Source organism: Mastigoproctus giganteus, chromosome 7 (assembly GCF_048544385.1).
Source record: "Mastigoproctus giganteus isolate SK-2022 chromosome 7, ASM4854438v1, whole genome shotgun sequence".
NCBI lineage: Eukaryota > Metazoa > Arthropoda > Arachnida > Uropygi > Thelyphonidae > Mastigoproctus > Mastigoproctus giganteus.
In genome coordinates, this window is record NC_143581.1 from 119,962,737 (window position 1) to 119,981,017 (window position 18,281).

General features: G+C 38.5%; 1 protein-coding gene across 2 annotated transcripts in view; it reads right to left on the minus strand.

The window, feature by feature from the left end:
- LOC150083167 (xaa-Pro aminopeptidase 1-like) overlaps positions 1-18,281 on the minus strand; it is an 886,380-nt gene that overhangs the window by 53,895 nt on the left and 814,204 nt on the right. For both annotated transcript variants that reach the window (XM_090377885.1, XM_090377886.1), the window contains one exon: positions 2,971-3,042. In XM_090377885.1, the coding sequence (XP_090234011.1) occupies positions 2,971-3,042 (72 nt within the window). The remainder of the gene's footprint in view (positions 1-2,970; positions 3,043-18,281) is intronic.

Here is an 18,281-nt window from a genome sequence, read left to right on the forward strand (position 1 = left end):
ATAGTGTCAGTAGTGTCCTTGACAACCCTGCCAACCTTTGTATCATCTGCAAACTTGGACATTAAGCTTGATATACCATCATCAATATCATTTATAAATACAGAGAACAATAATGGACCCAACACTGAGCCCTGAGGGACTCCACTAATAACATTAGTCCACGATGAGCAGTGTCCATTGATTACCACTCTCTGTCTTCTCCCCCTCAACCACCCCTTTATCCATAGCAGCAATTTGCCTCCAATGTCACACTGCTCCAATTTGTGTAGCAGTCTTCCATGTGCAACAGTATCAAAAGCCTTTCTAAGATCCAAGTATATAATATCAAAGTTATTCCCTGCATCCAGTTCTTTTGTGACTGCATCATAGTATCCAATCAAGTTGGTCAGGCAAGACTTCCCCTTAACAAAACCATGCTGTGTCTGAGCTATAACTGAAGTCTTGTCTAAATGATCCTGCAGTGCTTCTTTAACCAGTGCCTCCATTAATTTTCCTGGAACAGAAGTTAAGCTCACAGGTCTATAATTACTTGTGTCAGCCTTTGATCCTCCTTTGTGAATTGGGGTCACATTTGCACATTTCCAGTCTATGGGTACCTCCCCTGAGTCCAAGGAAGCTCTCATAATTATGGCTAAGGGTTTGCTTACTTCCTTTGCTGCCTCCTTTAATATAACTGGATAGATCCCATCCACCCCGGGTGCCTTTCGTGTGTTTATCTTCAACAGTTTCTCTTCCACTTTACTCCCAGTTATTTCAAGATTCTGTAGCTTACTGCTAGAGTTGAATACACCTCTGGCATTCCCCTTGCTGAATAACTCCTCATGTGTGAATGTCGATGCAAAATATTCATTTAGTTTGTTAGCTACCTGAGCAGGATCATCAACAGTTGACCCATCAATATCAAGTGGACCAATCTGATTCATCCCCTTCCTTCTAGAGTTTACATAAGTAAAGAACTCTTTGCTGTTTTTCTTTGCATCCCTTGCCAAGGATTTCTCGTAATCTGCCTTCGCCTGCCTAACCTCCTTTGTAACTTGGTTGCATATCAACTTGTATCTATCATAGGCTTCTGTGTCATGTGTTAATTTGTAAGTATCCCATGCATTTTTCTTCTCTGCCATATGCCTCATTAGTTCATCTGACATCCATTTTGGCCTAAACCTTGAACAATATTTCTTAGTTGGTATGTAAAGCCTAGTAGCTTCCAAGATAAGTTCTTTGAATGCTTCCCATTTTGAATTTGCTGTTGGTAACATCATCAGTTGGTCCCACTGTATAGAATTTAAATACTGTCTCAGTCCATCGTAGTCGCCTTTACGGAAACAATAATCCTTCCCTTTACCCCTAATGGTAGTTACCTCTTTCAGTAAATCCCACTTCAGCACACTGTGATCACTGCCACCTAGTGGTTCATTTATCTGCAGATTCTGAATGCATGAAGAATCACTGCTGATAATCAAATCAAGAGTATTACTCCCTCTAGTTGCCTCCCGAACATGCTGATGTAGAAAACAATCATCCAATAAATCCACAAAAGCCCTGCTAGTGTGTGAGTAACCAGCCCCCAAATTCCAGTCAATATCTGGGAAATTAAAATCTCCCATTATAAGACTCTCTGATTTACTGGCCCACTCTATTTCCCTGTACAGTTCCTTATTATACTCATCAGAGTCATTAGGCCTATAGCACACTCCTACTCTCAATTTTGATCTCCCAATGCTTAGGTCACACCAAACTGACTCAACACTGCACTGTCCAGCGATGTCGACTGGCTTCACTTCCTTGGTTTTTATGTGTTTCTTAACTAATAGCATAACCCCTCCCCCCTTCCTATCCTGTCTATCCTTTCTGTAGACGTTGTACTCCCCAAATTGCATTTCTGCATCCCTTATATCTGTGTGACACCACGTCTCTGATATCCCAACAATATCTGCCTTTGATGTTTTGAGCAATACCTCAAATTCATCAAATTTATTTACTAAACTCCTAGCATTGGTGTACACGCAAGTATACCTGCACCTGTTTCTATTCTTAGCTACCCTAACACAACCCATGTGTTTACGTGTACCGCAATGGCTCCCAGCAGTCTCTGAAATACCATGCATCTTGTTTTTCAGGCTTCTGCTCATTCTAATAGAAGCAGTGCAAGAATCTCTTTCACCTCTGCCAGTGGCTACTGTCAATCTATTGGTCTTTGTCTCCCCCCAAGCTAGCAGTTTTCCGACCCACCTAACACTGCCTCGATAGCATCAGCAAATATTCTTGCACCCTTTCTATTTAAGTGTATCCCATCCCTGTAGAAGCAATCTCTCCTGTTAACAAGTACAGTCCAGGCTGAAAAAAATTCTACCCCTTGAGCCTTGCACAATCTTTCCAGGGCCGAATTGATCGACAAGGCTCTCATCATATACTCCCTCCTATCGTGTCTGGGCAGAATTGCAGACACTTTCAAATTCAACCCTAATTCTCGGCTTTTGTTCAACAGTGACCTGTACTTGTTAAGTAATTCTGCCGGTCTCCTACTCTTAATATCGTTAGTGCCAACGTGTACAACTATATCACCTTTTGTGCCCTTAAAAGATGATATTCGCTCTACAACGTCATCAACCTTTGCCCCTGGCAGACATACCCTGGTCCTGTTCCACCTATCTTTTTTACAAAGCATGTTCCCCGTTTCCCTGACAATAGAGTCACCAACAACTACTAGTTCCTTCGGGACCAGCGCATTCTGCCTTGGGGGTTGCCTCTGTGTCACGCGATGCCCAAGTGCAAGCTCTGGCGTTGATGTGGGCAGCTGAGAGCTTGATGGGCCCCTCAATTTCTTTGCAATTGAAGAGCTGAATTTGACTACCAAAGAAATTTAAAATTTTTTGAAAATACATTTATTGTTTTGCTCCTTTTTTTGCATACGTCTAGTAAATATTTATGCAATTTTAAATAATTACTCAATTAAGATTTATAAGACATTACCATTAGACATAATCATGCCCTCTTGAAGACCAGGATCATCTGGATATGCCCTATAACTAATGCCCATTGGACCTAAATTAAGCAAAGATATATACTTTAAATGCACAGGTATAAATTGGTCTTAATATATCAAAAAGAAATATATTCATTTGTTAAGCATGTGGCTAATTTCCTACTCAAGTGTGGAAAAAAAAATTGCATCGCTATGAGATACCCCACTCTCCAAAAAGTACCCGAACACAAGTTGGTTTTGCACTGATGCCAGTGCCACTCACTTCAATAATGTGTCACTCTCACAATACATTGCAGTGAGTATAAGTCTGATGGTCACCTAATGTTCCAGTTCATATTCATAAACTGTGCTATTTTCATTGATATTATCTCCGTCATGACTTATTAGCAGGGGATAGAGGAGAATTGCTGTTGTTTGGGTGTTAACCCAAAAACTGGAGACAATTAACTGGAGGGAAAGGAAAAGCCAATAACAGATGGCTAATGCAGGAATATAATAGTGGTTTATCAATGATTTTTACTAACAGGGAGCAGAAACCAGACCTAATGATATTTGTTTCTAGTTTTGTGAAAAATGCTGTATTTTACACAAGCTAAAATTTGAACAGAGTACTACAACAGTTGTAAAACATTTCGAAGAGCTATCAGATTTGGAAGCTGTTAAAAATCAGGTTAGTTTTGGAATTTTTTTTGAACCCCATCCCCCTAATGACGGTGTTGGCTCCTTTTTGTATTTAGCTAACCATTTAATAAGTTTCAGATTAACAGAGCCATTGCACATGGCAATTTTGACCATAGTTTGTAGCCAGTAAATTAGTATAGCACATAGAAGTAGTCACAAGCACACAGAAGGGTTTGAATTGCGGTAAAACAGATAAATACTTTTGAGAGTCTAGTTCATGTGGGTTAGCTTATTTTTGCATTTAGCTAAGTATTTAGAAAGTTACAGTATCGTATTCATAGAGCTTTGATTATTGGCGGCTTTGCAGAAATACCTCAATCACAAGTAAGAATTCTCTGTTCGAACTTTACTCAGTGTACTGAACTGTATAATTCATACATCATATTAAAAAAAAAAAAAAAAGCCTTAATTTATAACCCATTCCTATAATTTGTGTGCCTATATAACAGGAAGTCCATGTACAATTTCAAAATGCATTGGAAAGGTAATTTATTCTAGTTATTTGGGTATGTAATCATAAGATTGTTAAGATTCAACATAACCTCCATCATTACTGATACAAAGTGTAGTATAATTTTGAAATTCTATAAACAGTTGTGTTTCAGTTATGGCATTAATTGTATTTGTGATCCTGATATTTAGAACATTTAAAGAGTAAGACTTTGAGGAGTAAACCACACCTTTAACATGAGCCCATAGAAAAAGTACAGTGAAAAAAAAAATCACGTTAGCAAGCTGGCCGAGAAACTGGCCCACTTCTGCTGATCCATATGTTTGGGATGACTTTGTTTAAGATTGTTATGAAGCCACTTCATTCCAATTGAAGTGGCAAAGTGCTCCACCATGCTGAAAAAACGTATTGCATTCAATTTTTAATTGTCTTAGTTTAGCAATAAAAAAAAAAATTCTGTATCAATGCAAGTTGATACAGAATTCACCATTCACCACTGCTTATCCAAAAATAAAAAAAAAAAAAAAAAAAGGCCCAATTATGCATGTTTAGTTTAGGGCACATAACACAGTGACATTAGCATTAGCAGAGGCACATGATGCAAGAAAGCAAGCTTACATAGCATCAGTCAAAAAAAAAAAAAAAAAAAAAACCCTTACCATTTCACTGATCCATTCATCCTAAATGCTTGTCTAGTTCTGCCTTGAATTTATTTAAGCTATCAACTTCCACAACAACCGATGGAAGTTTGTTCCAGCAATCAACTACCTGCTGGCATACTTCTGCACATCTATTCTACAACTGTCTTTCCTCAGTTTGAATCTATGCCCCCCCTCAGGTTTGTAATCTGAGCAAGAGGATGAATCCCATCAGTATTAACCTGCTCAATCCATTCAAGGCCTTATACAACTCAATCAGATCACCTCGCATGTGCCTACCCTTCAGGTGCTGCAATTTGCAGAACTTAAGCCTTTCTTGGTAAGAGTCCCCCTTTGTTCTCCTCACCAATCTTGTTGCCCTTCTCTGTACTCGTTCTAGCAACTCAACATCCTTCCTAAAATGAGACTTCCAGACCTGAACGCAGTACTCAAGGTGATGCCCGACCATTGCCTTATACAAGGGGATAACCACCTCCTTATCCCTACTCACAAAATTCTTGTATAAAATTGACAAGACCCTGTGACCTACTCTAGTAGCCTGTCTGCACTGCTCAGAAAACTTCATATCTGACTGCACAATTTTCCCAAGGTTTCTTTCATTCTCCACTACCTTAGTGTAACACCACACATAGTTGGTACATTTCTCTCGGGTTACTGCTACCCATATACTTTGCATTTGTCAATGTTAAACTTCAGTTGCCACTTCTCAGCCCATCTATCCAATTTTTCCAGATCCTGTTGCAGCAGAGTACTGTCATTAACAACCTTTCCAACCTTTGTATCATCTGCAAACTTCGAGATTAAGCTTGATATACCATCATCAATATCACTGATAAATATACAAAACAACAGTGGGCTCAACACCGACCCCTCAGGGACACCACTAATAACATTAGTCCATGTAGAGCAGTACCCCTTGACCATCACTTTGTCTTCAATTGCTTCCAAGCATCAGCCAAAAAAAAAAAAAAAAAAAAAAAAAACATTTCACACATCCATTTGCTCTAAAAGTTTGTCCAGTTCTTCCTTGCATTTATTGAAGCTATTAACTTCCACAATGACAGATGTAAGTTTGTTCCAGCTCAACTACCCACTGTCTAAAGGCAAATTTCTGCACATATATTCTACAACTGTCTTTCCTCAATTTGAATTTATGCCACCTCAGGATCCTATCAGCACTGAGCCTTCTGAACTCAATTAACGCCTTACACACACCTCATCAATAAGATCACCTCACAGGTGCCTAGTCTCCAGATGATGCTATTTGCAGAACTTAAGCCTTCCTTTGTAAGAGGAGTCCGTTCCCCTCACAAATCTTGTTGCCCTTCTCTATACTCGTTTTAGCAACTCTTGATCTTTCCTAAAATGAGGCCTCCAGACCTGTATACAGTACTCAACCTGACCACTGCCTTATACAAAAGTATTAATCAACTCCTTATCTCTACTAGCAAAATTTCTGTATATCAGTGAAAAAACCCCATGAGCTGTTTTGGCAGCCTGACTACACTGCACAAAGAATTTCACACTGGACTACACAATTACCCCCAGGTCTTTTTTATTCTCTATCAAACTGAGGGTAGTATCACACAGTTGGTACATTTCTCTGGGGTTACTTCTACACATATCCAGTACTTTGCATTTCTCAATGTTCTAGATCCTGTTGCAGTACTACACTGCTATTAGTGCCGTTAACAACCCTGCCACCCTTTGTATCATCTGCAAAATTGGATATTAAGCCTGATATACCTTCATCAATATACAAAACATCAATGAGCCCAACACAGAACCCTTGGCGACTCCACTGAATATATTAGCCCATGAAGTGTCCACTGATAGCCAATCTCTGTCTTCTCCCACTCAACCATCCTTTTATCCAATTTAGCAACTTGCCCACAATGCCATACTGTTCCAATTTGTACAGTAGTCTTCCATGTCCAACAATATCAAAAGTTTCCTAAAATCCAAGTAGATGATATCAAACTTATTTTTTACATTCAGTTCCTTTGGGACCACATCATAGTATCCAATCAAATTGGTCATCAAGACTTCCCCTTAATAAACCCATGCTGTGTCTGAATTATTACTGCAGTCTTGTTTAGATGATCATGTAATGCTTCTTTAACAAGTGACTCCATTATTTTCCCAGGAACAGAAGTTAAACTAACAGGTCTGTAACTACTCGTGTCATCCATTGATCTCCCTTTGTGAATTAGGGATACATTTGCACATCTCCAGTCCATAGGGAACTCTCCTGAGTCCAAGGATGCTCTCATAATTATGGCTAAGGGTTTGTTTACTTCCTTTAAATATAACTGGATAGATCCCACCCACCCCAGGTGCCTTTCTTATGTTTAACTTCAACAATTTTTCCTCCACTTCCTGCTCTCAGTTATTATGAAATCATTTAACTCCCTGTTAGATTTCATGTCCTCTACTTCCCTACTGAATTCCTCACGTGTGAACGTAGACAAAATACTTGTTCAGTTTGTCAGCTATCTGGGCAGGATCATCAACAGCTGAACCACTGATATCAAGTGGACCAACCTGGTTCATCCCCCTTTCTTCTAGTGCTTATATAAGTAAAGAAGTCTTTGCTGTTTTTTTTTGCATTCTTTGCCAAGGATTTCTCATAATCTGCTTTCGCTTGCCTAACCTCCTCTGTGACTTGATTACAGACTAGCTTATATCTACCATAGGCTTCTGTGTTGCCTGATAATTTATATACATCCCATGCATTTTTCTTCTCTGCCACAAGTCTCATTAGTTCATCCGACATCCATTTAGGCATATACCTTGAACAGTAGTTATTAGTTGGTATGAAAAGCCTAGTAGCTACCAAGATTAATTTCATGAATGCATCCCATTTAAAATTTGCTGTTGGTAACATCATCGTTTGGTCCCACTGTATTGAATTTATAAATCTTCCAGGCTTCTTGCAGTTTCTCTCTCTCCAAATATGGTAACTAACCTTGCCATTACTTGATCTCTAAACATTAGATTGTCAAAAGATAAGATGTCATTTCACCAGATTGGTGACGAAAAGCTAATCTTGCATGGTAGTCCTCTTCCAGCAACATTTGATTGCACTTGAATTTTCTAAGGTTGCTTGTGAAATTTCACTTGAAGAATTTTGTGCACTGTTGCTTTAGGAACAACATATTCCCGAGATGCCTGTCTCGGTGATTTTTGTGGGCCTTACTAAAAAGCTTCCTCAACAGATGACATGGTCTCTTCATTTAATCTGGGCTTTCCAGTTTGCAGCTTATCATTAATGAAACCAGAGTCTTTAAACTTCTTCATCCAGTTCCAAATTGAATTTCTGTGCCATACTTCCTTTGTGTAATGTGTTGTAAATTTTCTTCTAACCGCTGATATGGACTTAAGCTCTGCTAGCCTGAGAACACAGTTCACTTTTTCTTCTATTGAAGCCATCTCTTGTAAGGTAGAATATCTGAGAAAAAAATTAAACAAATTAAGTTGTTGCTTTCTGTGCATAAATCTAGAATAAATTTCTTTTACAATACATTTTACGAATTTTTTTTTTATCTCATATAGAACTTAAAATTATTGCAGTTTTAAATTCCACAACGAATATTTGGACACTGTTATATATATGTAATTAACCCAGATCTTTCAAATATTTTTTTTTTTAGATATTTTATAATTTTAAATTCTATTTAAATAAGATTATGGATTCATTGTGCCAAGTAATGCCTTGACTGGTGGCAGAATTGCCAACAGTGAATCTCATTTGTTTTCACTCATCACACACATGCCTAGCTTTCATGGGCACTTCCGTAGCCAGGTGGGAAGGAGCAGCAGTGTGTAGCGCACGCTTCTTGATTAGACCGGGGTTCGAGCCCGTCACCACCAAATACGGAGGATGCAGAAAGGTCAAGGAATGACCACCGCATATCCCAGAGCAATATGGCCTTAGTTGCTAATGCTCCTAAAAACCAAATAATAACAACAACAACAACAACAACCCAGCTTTCACTAGCTGATGTTTTTGTTATTTGGTTTTTAGGAGCATTAGCAACTAAGGCCATATTGCTCTGGGGATATGCAATGGTCATTCTCCGACTTTTCCGCATCCCCCGTATTTGGTGGGCACGGGCTCGAACCCCGGTCTAATTAATAAGCGTGCTCCTTGATTAGACCGCTGCTCCTGCCCGCCTGGCTAAGGAGGCACCTCTCTAGCTGATGGAGAGTCACTTTGTTTTGCACAAGATCCTTCGAGTGCAATGAACTAAATTCAAACCTCAACATACTGCCAACCTGCTGCATCTCTGAGGACATCAGTTGATGCACTAGAGCAATTCAATCTGGGTGCCTGTCAAAGATTCAAGTATCTGATGCTACATCAAGCAACATACTTCTGAATGCATCCCCACAAATGGAGGAACTGGTAGAATGTTTTGGTTCTGCAATATACAGTCTTACTTGGGGACTCAATTGTAAGGGAACAGGAAACACATTCTGCAAGAAAGACAGATGACATATAACCAGAGTATGCCTATAGGACGGATTTCATTATGAAAGCCTTATGGTTAACCCTAGGCTTGATGGACATTGCAGGGCTTAGTGGAGAAATTTTAGGTGAGAGAGAGAATTTCAGAGGAAGTGCAAGGGTTTTTGTTAATACCACTGAGGAGTTATTAAGAGTTCAAGGATTTAGGAAATCTGGCATATCACTAGCATAGAACAAAATTACACTTGTCTCCTCTGTGAGAGCCCTTGTATGCCAACCTTAATTACCATACCATACCATAAACAATCAAAGGAAACTGTAAGGGAAGGAAAATTTACCAGAAATCTAGCACCACATGTAAAAACACTTATAAGGGATCAAGGCAGTCAAAAGCCATAAAGTAAAAAACTTAATTTGTCTATATAGCAATTCCAGGAATACAGTATTTGAGCTTTTGATCAAGTCAACTAATGCTGCTGCAATTGGGATTACTTGAGACACGCTACCTTTCACTTATATCAGAGATACATGAAATTGTTCCTCTTGTATCTCTGATAAAAGTGGAAGAATTTCATTTTGGTGAAGAGAGCGTATGTTCAGGAGAGATGCCTAGATGCCTCTTGTCAAAAACTGCATCAAGGTGGCAAGAATATTCCATCAATCAGATAAAGGTTATGTGGATGTTGATGATGTTAAATGATTTACAGTAAAGGGAAAATGATAGTTGGGTGTTATCAAACAAATGACTCATATGTCGTATGAGTAATTTTTATCATATTCCTCAGACTCTGAGGAATATGACAAAGATCTCTGGAGGCAGATTGAATGGACCAATAAGTACAATTGTCTCATATGCAACTTCAATCTCCCTCTTACGAAATAGAATACTTGGACTGGAAATACATTATATGGTAATAGTTTTTTCAACAACCTAGATGATTGCTATTTATATATGAGAATGCAGAGGGCTATTATATCCTAGTTTTGGCTCTTACTAAGGAGACTAAATGTATCAAAACCTTGATACAGTGGGGGAAACCAATAGAGGGCAGTGACCGCAATATCATGTTTGTTTGTTGTTTGTTATTTGTTATTTGGTTTTTAGGAGCGTTAGCAACTAAGGCCATATTGCTCTGGGATATGCAGTGGTCAGTCATTCCCTGACCTTTCTGCATCCTCTGTATTTGGTGGTGACGGGCTCGAACCCCGGTCTAATCAAAAAGCGTGTGCTATGCACTGCTGCTCCTTCCCGCCTAGCTATGGAGACGCCCTGCAATATCATAAAATGGATTATATCTGTGTGGTCGAAGGTAAAGGCAAGAGCTTCAATTTCAACGAAGGAACTATGGTGGAATGATATATTTCTTGGTCTCAATTAACTGGAGATTAACCAAGCATAGGCTTAGCTATTATTATTATTATTATTAGTAGAGGCAAATGATGTATAAGCAAGCTTATACATCAGTCAAATACAAAAAAAAAAAAAAAACCCAACACATCTCATTTCACCTGTTCATCCCTCTAACAGTTTATCTAGTTCTTCCTTCAATTTATACAAACCATATGGGACTTGGTTCCAACAATCAACTACTCTCTGTCTGAAAGCACATCTGTCCTGCTACCATACTTTCTCAATTTGAACTCAGGCCCTTCCCCCCAGTGTAGTCTGAGGAAGAGGAAGGATTGCATCAGCAGTGAGCTTAATTAAACCGTTCAAGGCCTTAAACACCTCAATCAGATCACCTTGCAGGTGCCTAGTTTCCTGACACAGCAATTTGCAAAACCGAAGCCTTTCCTGGTAAGAGCAGCCTCTTGCTCCCCTCACCAATCTTGTTGTTGTTGTTGTGTTGGAATTTAATGACACATAGGCTGCTAGGGCCATTTGTGTCTTTCCAATGGTTAATAGGGCACCTCTGTAGCCAGGTGGGCTGGAGCAGCAGTGCGTAGCACATGCTTCTTGATTAGACTGGGGTTCAAGCCCATGACCACCAAATACAGAGGATGCGGAAAGGTCAGGGAATGACCATCGCATATCCCCGGAGCAATATGGCTTTAGTTGCTAATGCTCCTAAAAACCAAATAACAACAACAATGGTTAACAGGAAGGTAAACAGTTTTTTATTAGGATCGTCTTCAAGAATCTGCAGTAATGTTAGTGATGACTAGGGTTGCTAGACATCCTTTATTTCAGCCAAACTGTCCTTGTCCTTTATTGAAACAAGAAAGGATGCAATTTGTCCTTTATTTTCATTTTTCAATGCATGCCCCTCGTAATGGCAGTGGCGGATTTCCGCACAGGCGTAGGAGGCAAAATAATTTGCAAAGCAATAAAATAGCTTGAAAAGAATGAAATGTGTGCCAGTGATAGTTTTTTATAATGAATGATCTAAAAAATTCACTGAAGAATCGTCTTGATCAAGAATTTTTTGGGTATCAAGTTCATCAGATGTTCAGAAATTAGACCCCTGTAGTAAAAACACAGTAATAAATGATTTCAAAGCACAGTAATAAATGATTTCGATAGTAAACCACCGAAATAGCATTGTTTTTCCATATGTACATATATGTGATTAACCCGATTAGATTAACTACCCTACCAGCCTTTGTAGTAAACTCAGACATTAAGCATGATATGCCTTCATCAATATTATTAATATATAAAGAAAACAACAATGCACTTAGAAATGCTGCATTGAAATATTTAGGAAAGAAATTTAATTTTAATGAAAATATCCCTTTTTGAAACTCAGCAAATTAAGCTGTTGTTGTTGTTGTTTGGTTTTTAGGAGCATTAGCAACTAAGACCATATTGCTCCAGGATATGCGGTGGTCATTCCTTAACCTTTCCGCATCCTCCGTATTTGGTGGTGACGGGCTCGAACCCCGGTCTAATCAAGAAGCGTGTGCTACACACTGCTGCTCCTTCCCACCTGGCTACGGAGGCGCCCGCAAATTAAGCTTTAAAAATGGTTGTACTAACTATGACTCATTTGTTGAAAAAGCAGAAAATTCTAAATTAATAGAAAAACTAAACTTGGATATGAATGATTTATTTGATGAGGTTTCAGTACTGAAAACAAATTATGAGACCATGTCAACCTCTGAAAAATTTAAAACTTGTTTGAGTACTTCGAATCAATGGCATTTAATATTGAAAAGTGTTGATTTTTAGCTTTCAAATATTTTCATATGTCATATGTTTTTTTCATTTCCGGGGCCTTTGGCAAATTCAGAAAGGATTTTTAGTGTAGTGAACTTGAAGTGGAGGGATGGGCAAAATCAGTTTCACTCACAAAAAGCAAACTAATGATCTACTTCAATTGTAAAGATAATTGTTTAGATTTTTCTGAGAAAATTAAAATTGATGCCGAAGTTCTTAAGGTTGCTCAGAGTAATACAAAATATGATCAATATGAATGATTTTCAGCTATTAAACCAGTATGTTTTTTTTTTTTTTGCTTTTTTTTGCCTACCTACAATTACTTTAGCTTGATGTCAATTAAGGCACTAAACTTGCATTAAAATATTTGGATCAATTCAGGCTTTTTATATCATCCATATCATTCATTATCCTTATATATCAATCCATATCCTTCCCCATAGAAAGCCATGGTTTACCCTTAAATATTTTAAATTTTAAATTAAACTAAAATTTGCAAATATTTATAGTCAATATGAAAGCTACAATTTTTAAACCAAAATCTAAAAAAATATACACAAAATGTTTAATTATTAACTAAAAAATAATTTTCCTTTTTTGTGGTGGGAAGGGGGGGGGGGTTGGAGTGAGAGTTGGACAGTGGTAGCATTAATTATTTTTGAGTGTCCTTTAATCCAGTCATAGAAATCTAGCAACCCTAGTGACGACTGTGCATTAGCACACACAGAGGCGTAGCTAGGTTTTCGGCGCCTTTGGCAAATTCGTGGCTACGCACCTTTTTTTTGATAATTGCTAAAATCATAATAAATAATAACTACAGTTGGAACTCTGTTTAACAAACTTCTTTATAGCGAATTTTTCTATTTAGAGATAAATGTTTTGTTTTTACCGAATTTTTTTATTTCTTCATTCTATGGAAATGAAAATTTTCTTCACTCTACGAACAAAGAAAATTTTCCATATAACGACTGCATCATGAGACTTAACTGGGTACCCATGGCTTTCAAGCAAGCAATAAAGCTGTTGTTACACCCGAATTAAAAGATAAAGAGATTACCATCTGCAACGCAGTGGGACCCGTAAAACCTATCCAACTAACTGTCCTGCATACTGAGAAGTCGAGCTGGTCAGCTACTTTCTGTGTATCCATAGCCAGTGGGCAGACCAAGGTGCATTAAATATTCAGACAATAGGCTCTGGTCAACTTTCTATTGTAAGCACCCTTTTAAAGATTTAGAAGAGAGTGGTTTTCCTTTATGCGTGCATGAGATTAAACATTCGTTTCAAAGCTATTGGCCTATCGTCGAGCACAATATGAGATACAGAGGAAATGATGCCTCCCACACTAATATCGTAGTTTTTTCTTAAGAGTTATTTATGGGGGAGCCGAAATTATATAGATATAAAACTCTTACTCTTTACATATTATGCCTTGTTGTATTTAGTTATTTTAAATATTACTATACAAACCTTTTGGCACCTCTCATATTGTGTGATTATCTTCACAACTGGGTCGTCATGTCTGCAATACCAGGGTACCTGCCCACCCACCGATGAAAGGCCAACAAGCCTAGAAACGGTCACCGGGGGGGGGAGGGGAACCTGATATTCACAGAGTTTCCGAGAATATGTAACAACAGTCTTCTCTACTGGGGAACCATTGCCTTTTTGAGGAGTTTTTGAGTGGTGTGAGTAGAAAGAGTTACTGTCCCTTTCATTCTTCTACACCGTTTCTTTTCTTTTTCCACTCCTACTATAACTTTGCCTCTACTTTTTGCTTTTCAAAGTCTAATAGGGACAAGTGGATAGTAGAGTTATTATTCCACACATATACAAACAAACTTTGAAACGGTGTAGTCTGGGTGGTGGTGTCCACCGAGAATAAGTAATAGTCTTCTCTATTTATTCGAAGTAGTGTAATACCATGGCAACTCGTTGTGAAGGATGAGCACAATATGAGATGGAGAGAAAATTATGCCTCCACCCACGCTACTATCGTAGATTTTTCTTAAGAGTTATCTGTGGCGTATCCACACCGATATTATATAGATATAAAACTCTTACTCTTAACATATTATGCCTTGTTGCATTTAGTTATTTTAAATTATTTCACTTCAGTTGCTAACAAATTAATAAATTCATTCTGAATTTCTCAAGATAAATAATTAGTTTAATATGCGATTCCAGAGCATTTTTCATACCAACGTCAAATTTTATACCCGGGGCTCACATCTGGTGAGTATGGGCTTTGCACACCCAGGGTCCTCAGCTGGATATCATCATTCTTCTCTTTCTTGGTGATTCCCTTCTCTCTCTCTCTCTCTCAGGGTAACTCGGGAACTTTTTTTTTTGGCTGGTGCAACGTAAGCCTCCTTGCACCGTATAGCTAATACATTAATAAACTGGCTGACAAATTTTATCAAGTTTAAATATATGCCACAATTTTTTTCCTTCGGTATCGATATTACTAGCATGTCCACGAAATGGCAAATTATTTTCAGCACAGAACAATATGCATTTAAATATTACTTTCAATATATGACACCATTTCAAAATTTTGCTTCTTAGTGCTGCTTGTGCAGCGTCGTCAATTAGTTGATCCTTTTTGAAGACCCTTTTCTAATAATTTCCATTTTGTGAAACTGTTTGTGTTGTAATCAATTCTCATGAAAAAGAATGTTTGGATTTAGATGTTTCCAATCCATCTGAGCTGCAAAATGGAACATTATTTCTGCCAGATATAAATAAGAGGCATGGAAAACAATATATTGCATCTTTGTTTTTGCAATAAAATAACCATTTCCTCTCTCTCTCTTTTTTTTCTTTTCAATACTTTCATTTTTGTATTTCCAACTAATTATTGAAACATACGCCATTAGAGACAGGAACATTTAAGACTATATGTTCGGGACCATGTTGCACCATAAAGTATCTATTTTTGGGGGAATTAAAGTCCCAAGTGGTCGGATCATTAAAATTCAGACTTACATGTTCCATGTTAATATTATTGCTGCCATCATTATCTTCTGCCAACTGTTTTTGGTATTGTCCACACTTTCTAATTCTTTTAAAATAACTTCAATTGTTTGAGCTTTTTTCTTGGACTTCCATTTCAGTGGCATTGTCATTCGTTTCATCTTCATTCGAATCATGTTCGTTTTCTTTAAATATATTTGTCACTTTCAGGTTTGGAGTGGCTTATTGTAAGCCAGTTTTGTCAACTAGCGGAATGTTTTTTTCTAATTTCCTCTTTATGCAGTCTTTCTACATCCACTTTTTTCTTTGTTGGCATGTCTAAAATTAATTTGGCCTTTATTGTTTTATTTAAATTATAAATCACAATATGCATGATTACCTGTTTATATAGCAATCACAAAAACACAATAACTTATAACTTATTCAGTTTGTACACAATGCGTAAATTGTGAACTACTATGCATTCGAGCATGCGCTGATGAAGCGATCGCCTGATTGGTCCCTTCAAAGTTACATTCTGGACAGAAAATAGATCTATGATGTTATGCAGTATGTACTCAGATAAAAGGATGCTTGTTGCTCCGGGAATATGCGGTGGTCATTCCCTGACCCTTCCGCATCCTCCGTGTTTGGTGGTGATGGGCTCGAACCCCGGTCTAATCAAGAAGCGTGTGCTACGCACTGCTGCTCTTTCCCACCTGGCTACGGAGACGTCCTATAAGGATGCATCATTGAATCACCGTGTGAAAATTAATTTTCACCCTCCCTGTGCTGTCATCTTGATTCAACATGATTGAGGGGTGCCATTTCGTCAGCTAGCCTCGGGTGTCGATATAGCTTGACACTGTAGTCTGTCAGTGGCGCCCTTTGCGCCTGCTCCAATGCCAGGCGTTCCTATGCCAATGAGCATATGATTTAAAACTGTTTCAGCAGATATCATGCAACATGGCGGCAACTCCCAAGGCAGAATGTCCTAGTCACAAAGGAACTAGTTGTTGTAGGTGACTCTATTGTCAGGGAAACGGGGAACAAATTGTGCAAATGTGTAGACAGAACAGGACCAGGATATGTCTGCCAGTGGCAAAGGTTGATAACATTGTAGGGCAGATATCATCCTTTAAGGGCACAAAGAGTGATATTGTTGTACATGTTGGCACTAATGATATTAAGAGTAGGAGACCGACAGAATTACTTAACAAGTACAAGACAATGCTGAAAAAAAGCCGTGAGTTAGGGTTGAATGTGAAAGTATCGGCAATTTTTCTCAGACACGATAGGAGGGAGTATATGATGAGAGCCTTGTCGATCAATTCTGCCCTGAAGAGATCGTGCAAGGCTCAAGGGGTAGAATTTTTTTCAGCCTGGTCTGTGCTTGTTAACAAGACAGACTGCTTCTACAGGGATGGGATACACTTAAATAGAAAGGGTGCAAGAATATTTGCTGATGCTATCGAGGCAGAGTTAGGTGGGTCAACTGTTAGCTTGGGGGGATACACGGACTAATAGATTAACAGTAGCCGCTGGCAGAGGTAAAAGTGATTCTTGCAGAGGTAATAGTTTAACTTCTGTTCAAGGGAAATTAATGGAGGCACTGGTTAAAGAAGCATTGCAGGGTCATCTAGACAAGACTTCAGTTATAGCTCGGACACAGCATGGGTTTGCTAAGGGGAAGTCTTGTCTGACTAATTTGATTGGATACTATGATGTAGTCACAAAGGAACTGGATGCAAAGAATAACTTTGATATTATATATTTGGATCTTAGAAAAGCCTTTGATACTGTTGCACATGGAAGACTGCTGCACAAATTGGAGCAGAGTGGCACTGGAGGCAAATTGCTGCTATGGATAAAGGGATAGTTGAGTGGGAGAAGACAGAGAGTAGTCTGGACACTGCTCTTCATGGACTAAGGTTATTAGTGGAGTTCCTCAGGGTTCAGTGTTGGGTCCATTGTTGTTTTCTGTATTTATAAATGATATTGCTGATGGTATATCAGGCTTAATGTCTAAGTTTGCAGACAATACAAAGGTTGGCAGGGTTGTTAATGACACTAATGACAGTACTCTGCTGCAACAGGATCTAGAAAAGTTGAGCAGATGGGCTGAGAGGTGGCAAATGAAGTTTAACCTTGACAAATGTAAAGTACTACATATGGGAAGCAGTAATCCCAGAGTAATGTATCAACTCTGTGGTACCACACTGACAGTGGTAGAGAATGAAAAGGACCTGGGGGTTATTGTGAAAACAGATATGAAGTTTTCTGAGCAGTGCAGACAGTCTGCAAGAGTAGCTCATGGTGTTTTGTCAATAATATACAGGAATTTTTCTAGCAGGGATAAGGAGGTGATTATCCCCTTGTAAAAGGCAATGGTCAGGCCATACCTTGAGTACTGTATACAGGTCTGGAGGCCTCATTTTAAGAAGGATGTAGAGCTGTCAGAACAAGTACAGAGAAGGGCAACAAGATTAGTGAATGGAATAAAGGGTTGCTCTTTCGAAGAAAGGCTTAAGTTTTGTAAATTACAGTGTCTGGAGACTATGCACCTGCGGGGTGATCTGATTGAGGTGCATGAAGCCTTGAATGGTTTGAGCATGCTTAATGTGGATGGGATCCTTCCTCTTGCTCAGAATAATCGCCTGAGAGAGCATAAATTCAAATTGAAGAAAGATGGTTGTAGGATAGATGTGCGGAAGTTTGCCTTTAGCCAGCGGGTGGTTGATTGCTGGAACAAACTTCCATCTGTCGTAGAAGTTGATAGCTTAAATAGAGTCAAGGCAGAATTTGACAAACATTTGGAGCTAGTGGATGGGTGAAATAAGGATGTTTTTTTTTTTGGTTGATGCTGTATAAGCTTGCTTTCTTGTATCATGTGCCTTTTCTAATGCTAATGCTAATATTGA